The 5,193-nt window shown below is 57.1% G+C and overlaps 1 protein-coding gene across 1 annotated transcript in view; it reads right to left on the reverse strand.

Annotated features, from left to right (window-relative positions):
• Positions 1-336: 336 nt before the first annotated feature.
• Positions 337-5,193, reverse strand: part of SIRT7 (sirtuin 7) — a 6,815-nt gene continuing 1,958 nt past the window's right edge. The window contains exons 3-9 of the mRNA XM_011962951.1: positions 3,984-4,054; positions 3,813-3,885; positions 3,000-3,098; positions 2,690-2,926; positions 2,483-2,563; positions 2,170-2,276; positions 337-1,008 (exon numbers count right to left, since the gene is read on the reverse strand). Of these exons, the coding sequence (XP_011818341.1) occupies positions 810-1,008; positions 2,170-2,276; positions 2,483-2,563; positions 2,690-2,926; positions 3,000-3,098; positions 3,813-3,885; positions 3,984-4,054 (867 nt within the window). The 3' untranslated portion in view covers positions 337-809. The remainder of the gene's footprint in view (positions 1,009-2,169; positions 2,277-2,482; positions 2,564-2,689; positions 2,927-2,999; positions 3,099-3,812; positions 3,886-3,983; positions 4,055-5,193) is intronic.

A 5,193-nucleotide genomic window follows, 5' to 3' on the forward strand; every position in this document is an offset into this window, starting at 1 on the left:
CCTGACAGAGCCCCACCCCCTCCAAACGCACAGCCAATGGCGTGTGCCGCGCGGCCCGAGACCCGCCTCCAGCCCACACCTGGCCTCTCCGCACCGTCCACACCTGGTGCTGGGATGTCTGGGCAGTGCCGCGAGGGCGCGTCCCACCGCCGCCACCTCCGGGAACCTCCACGGGGCGCTGTGCCAACCAGGGCAGTTTTTCTCTTAGTTATTTTCTGGCACAATAATCTACAGTGGTCCCTTCTCCAACCAAGGGGGTTTTAAGCCAGGACCGCGCTGCCAGGCAGCAGACCTGAGCCCGGGGAGCCCGCGCCGACCGCTTGGGGACACTGGAAACCAGTGCAGAAACGTTTAATAGAAATAAAAAGGTCTGCATAGAGCCGAGGCTCGGAGCCACCCCTCTGCCGCACGTCCAGTACAGAGAGGGTTCTATAAAGTTTTCACACTTTTTCATTAAGAAGTAGTAGAAATAGGGTGAGGCCCTGAGACTGGCCTGCTGAGTGAGGAAAGGCCGCTGGGCGCTTCCACTCTGCCGGCCGGGGCTGAAATAACCCGAGTTCCGTTCTCACAGAAAGGTGCGGCTGCCACCTCTTGACATAGAGGCCGGATGGGCAGGTATCCTCGATGGCCAAGTCGTATCGGGGACAACCGCAGCAGTGCAAGGGGCTTCCGCGAGGACAAATGGCTAAAAATGTCACGGTGAAAACGTCATCCCCAAAGAGTTCTCACTAGACCCGCGGGGACAACCCAGCCTTCACCGTGACACTGGCCATCTGCAAAGTGCCAACTGTTCTTCATGGAGCACCAGGTTACGTCACTTTCTTCCTTTTTGTGCGTTTTGTGCAGCCCCTGCCAAACCAGCCCCCTAGGATGGGGGCCGAGCTAAGTGGTCCACCCCGGTCCCCAGGTGGGGCTTCCTCTCTGCTTCTGCACAGCGACTTCCGACTGTGGCTGCCTTCTTCGCCAGCACGCAGGGGAGTCGCCAGTGAGAAAATGGGATCCTGCCACCTGCCAAAAAGGGAAAGCGGCATCAGGCGGGCCTGGGAGCCTCTCACAGCCACACCCGCCCCAGCTCGGGAAAGCTGCCTGCAGTCCCTGCCTTCCCATCCCCTTTCCACCCGTGTCAACTGCGGCTGAGCTCTGGTTGGTGGCAGCTTCATTGTTACCAAGCTGCAGAACGGATGCGAGAGAGGTCACCTCTTAGGTGGTGACTCAAAGGTCAGCACCCACACTAGCTTGGTCTCCTCAGAACTCCGTGTCCTCCTCCACCACTGAGCGGCGTGCACACACAGGACAGGGCAGCAGTGGCCCCAGGGCTGCCTCCGTCTCCAGGGATGAGTCACTAGCAACTCTGGGCCCACCTTCCACTTGTACCACCAGGGGCAGGCGGACCAGACCCTCTCCCCCTTCCCAGCTGACTAGGGAGGCGCGGCCTACAGATGACACCGTGAAGAAAGCACGTGTCTGACTGAGATGCAGAACCACAGATCGTAACTTAAGATACAGATACGCACTGATAAGGAAAATGAGCTAAGTTAATGTAAAAAAAAAAAAAAGACAGTACACGATAGCCCACATCACAGAACACCACACACATAACATACAAGAAGTGCCAGGCCCAGAAGGTGAAGGGATCCTTAATTTCTTGAACCCTTTGATTAAAAGAAGTTATTGATTTCCCCTATAAGACCCTGAAAATTCACAGAGAAAGAGAGTGTAAACTTTTTACTCAATACATACACCAAGTCTAAATTATCACAAATTCTGTATTAAGGCACAGTCTGTTTAAGCTTTCCCAAAGTACGCCAACTCCCAAAACCAAGCACACAGATTCTGTCCGACCAGAGCTGCCAAGTGCTCGTCCCCTCGAGATGCTTCCCACCGGGCATCTTGGAGAGCTCCATGGGGAGGCCTGGAGCAGGAGCACGTGGGCAGAAGCCCTCTCCCCGCGGGGCTGTGTGTGCCGCATCAGCCAGGGCAGGAGTGGCACACGCAGGGCCTCCGCTGACCACTGAGGTCAGGCCCTCTGGAGACCACCGCACTTCAGCCATGCCTCAGACACCACCGCGAACGCCTCAGAGCCTCCTCCACGCTCAGCTCACGAGAGCAGACAGACGGGCCCAGCACACACAGGTGCGGGGAAGCAGGCTGCTGCAATGGTCCACTCACCTGCTGTAGGCGGGGATCTCCAAGCCCAGCTCAGCCATGAGGAGCCGCATGACATCGTCACACTTCCCGTGTAGCTTCAGGGCAGCCCAGTCATCCTTCGGGGTCCACTGAGGACAGGGAAAGCCGAGTGAGAGTAAAAGCAGCCCGACCCTTCCTGGTGGCCTGTCCGCCTCGGCCCCTGTGGGCTCGGTCAGTGCTCCCTGAGCACCCACGGGGGCCCTGTCAGACCGCCCTGGTGCAGGGGTGTGGGGTCTCTCCGGCTCTGCGTTCTGAGACCCAGGTCTAAGGATGTGGCTCTCAGAACCCAAGTTACCTGCAAGTTCACAATGTAGAGTTTCGGCCGCCGGCTAGGGGGCTTGGTCATGCACCACAGGCGTGGATACTTCTTTAGAACCTGCGGAAACAGACAGACAGACACGGCACACACACAGGGGACAAGTTTGTAGAGTGCTGGGCAACAGAGCTGGACACCCTCGGGCAGGCGGGGGCTCGGCTCATGCCTGGTGTCATCGGCACGTACCTTCAGGCTAGACCCCAGACACAGGATGGTGTCTGCTCTGCTGGCAGCCTCAGTTGCCGCTTCCCAGTTCAGAGGCTGCCCCAACGTCCCCCTCTCTCCAAAGTGCACAATGGTGTCCCGGAGCTGGGTCCCACACTTGTGGCAGGTCCGGCCCGTCTGGTGTCTGTGGAGGGCGGTACGTTCCGTCACGTCGAACACTCGCACGTACTCCCTGTTGGGAACGCAGGAGGTGCAGACCTGGAGGCAAGAGGGCACAGTGAGTGGGACCCGCCTGCCCGTGGAGACCCTGGGTCACCGCAGGACTGCTCACTTCAATGTACATGTTCCCGTGGAGCTCGGAGATGGCCGTGCGCGGCAGCCCACTTCTCAGGTGGAGCCCGTCACAGTTCTGAGACACCACATGCTGCACCTGGAAGGCAGAACGGGTGGTGACGGGGAGGTCAGTACTCAGCCACAGCGAGGCTGTTATGAGCCCAGCTGATGGCTCCCAAGACCAGGGGTAGCTCGAACCCTGCAGAGAGCCTTAGAAAGTAAAACACACAACAGGTCCAACCACCAGGACTCAAGAGGGCCTATGGTGCGGAGGGGCGGGGCTATGTCCTTCCTCCAGCCCTGATGCACCTGGAGTGGCTGGGAGGGCAAGAGGCTGCACTGTCAAGGCAAGGATGGGAAGTGGCTCAGGGCTTTGGCAAGGGCCACTCCACCCTGGATCCATGCTCTCTTGGGTCATGACATTTCAGGTGCCTGGGGACCTAGGTAGGTCGACCCTACACCCCCTTGGTTGAGGGTGTTCAGCAGAAGGTCCCCAGAGATGTCCTATAAGCCTCCCCTGTGACTGGGATGGCTTCTGAGGTCCACAGAAAAATGCAATGGAATCACAAAGGGGAAAGGCCACCAGCAGCTCTGAGGCTGAGGCTGGCTGTGGATGGGAAGGTTCAGAGGGGGCGCTCCCCTTCTGTTCTGGAGAGGAAGCATGGGAGGATCAAATCTGGGGCCTAACCCACTTGGTGGGTGCTCATGATGGGAGTCAACTGGCAGACAGAGGGAGGACGCAGTTGCCCACTGGGCACCAAGGTGCTCTGCCTGGTCCCAGGCAAGTGTACCAGCCACCCAGGGATCTTACCAGCTTCTGCTCATGCAAACGGGTGATGCTCATGTGGGTGAGGGTTGGCTCGGCCTCACTCAGGTCAGCAGCACTGCCAGGCAGAAAGGAAGGCAAGGTGAGGACAGCCGGAGCTCAGGCCCATGCTGCCTCTGCTCAGCCTACGTGGGAGGCCGCACCTGGCCCACTTACCTCACGCTTCTCCCTTTCTGAAGCAGTGTCCACACTCCATTAGGGCCCCTGTAGTCTGGGATAGATGCTGCCTGCATGTCGAGAAAAAAAGTAAGCCAAGTAAAAAGGCACCACCGTAGGTGCTGGCAGAATTCCCAGAAACGGGAAGCCATTGTCGCTCCTGCCACATTCCAGGCCGGCCTGCATGTTGGCATCTATTCATTCCACAGGCTGACCTGCCTGAGCCCATATGAAGTGCACCCCAATTCGGCTCCTCCCTTCTACCTGGACTTCTGTTTCCCGCCTGGCCTGGCTCATCCTTCCAGGCTGCATGCAGCCCTGCCTGTCCCTGGACGCCTCTCTGGCACCGAGCACAAAGCTGGGCTCTGTGGCACGTGTCCTCCACACTGCAGGGGAAGACTAGTCACGTTCCTAAGTGCCCCCAGGGCCGAGCCCATGGCTCACACATTTAGCAAAAGGTGAATCCCTAGGTGGGGGCAGGCAACTGTCCATTCTCACGTCCCAGTGTGACTGTTCCTGCTCCACCTTAACAAAGGCAGAATAGGCCGGGCGCAGTGGCTCATGCCTGTAATCCCAGCACTGTGGGAGGCCCAGGTGGGTGGATCACAAGGTCAGGAGATCGAGACCATCCTGGCTAACACGGTGAAATCCCATCTCTACTAAAAATACAAAAATTAGCTGGACGTGGTGGTGGGCACCTGTAGTCCCAGCTACTCGGGAGGCTGAGGCAGCAGAATGGCGTGAACCCGGGAGGCAGAACTTGCAGTGAGCTGAGATTGTGTGCATTCCAGCCTGGGTGACAAAGCCAGACTCCATCTCAAAAAAAAAAAATACAAACAAAAAAAGGCAGAACAACTTCTCCAGATGAGATAAGCATCTAACTTTCCAGGATTTCAATCCTGTGAAACAAACTGAGGCCCAGAGAGGGCATAAGATATGCCAGGATCAAGTATCTTCCGTTCCCTTTTGGGGACTCCTGACTCCTGCTTAAACTCAGAAAAATGCACCATCCGCCGGCAGTGGTTTGGACAGTCACATTCAAGATGGAAACCTCAGTTACACTCAGATGAAATCCACAAGCTGCATGTGCTTCTAGTTGCCATTGGAAGCTCCATAAGAGGTCACATGACTGTTACATAATTACATGACTGGACTTTTTTTTTTTTTGAGACAGTTTCGCTCTTTCACTCTTTCTTTTTTTTTTTTTTTT

The sequence above is a fragment of the Colobus angolensis genome, unplaced genomic scaffold, assembly GCF_000951035.1.
Source record: "Colobus angolensis palliatus isolate OR3802 unplaced genomic scaffold, Cang.pa_1.0 Scaffold1, whole genome shotgun sequence".
Classification (NCBI taxonomy): Eukaryota; Metazoa; Chordata; class Mammalia; order Primates; family Cercopithecidae; genus Colobus; species Colobus angolensis.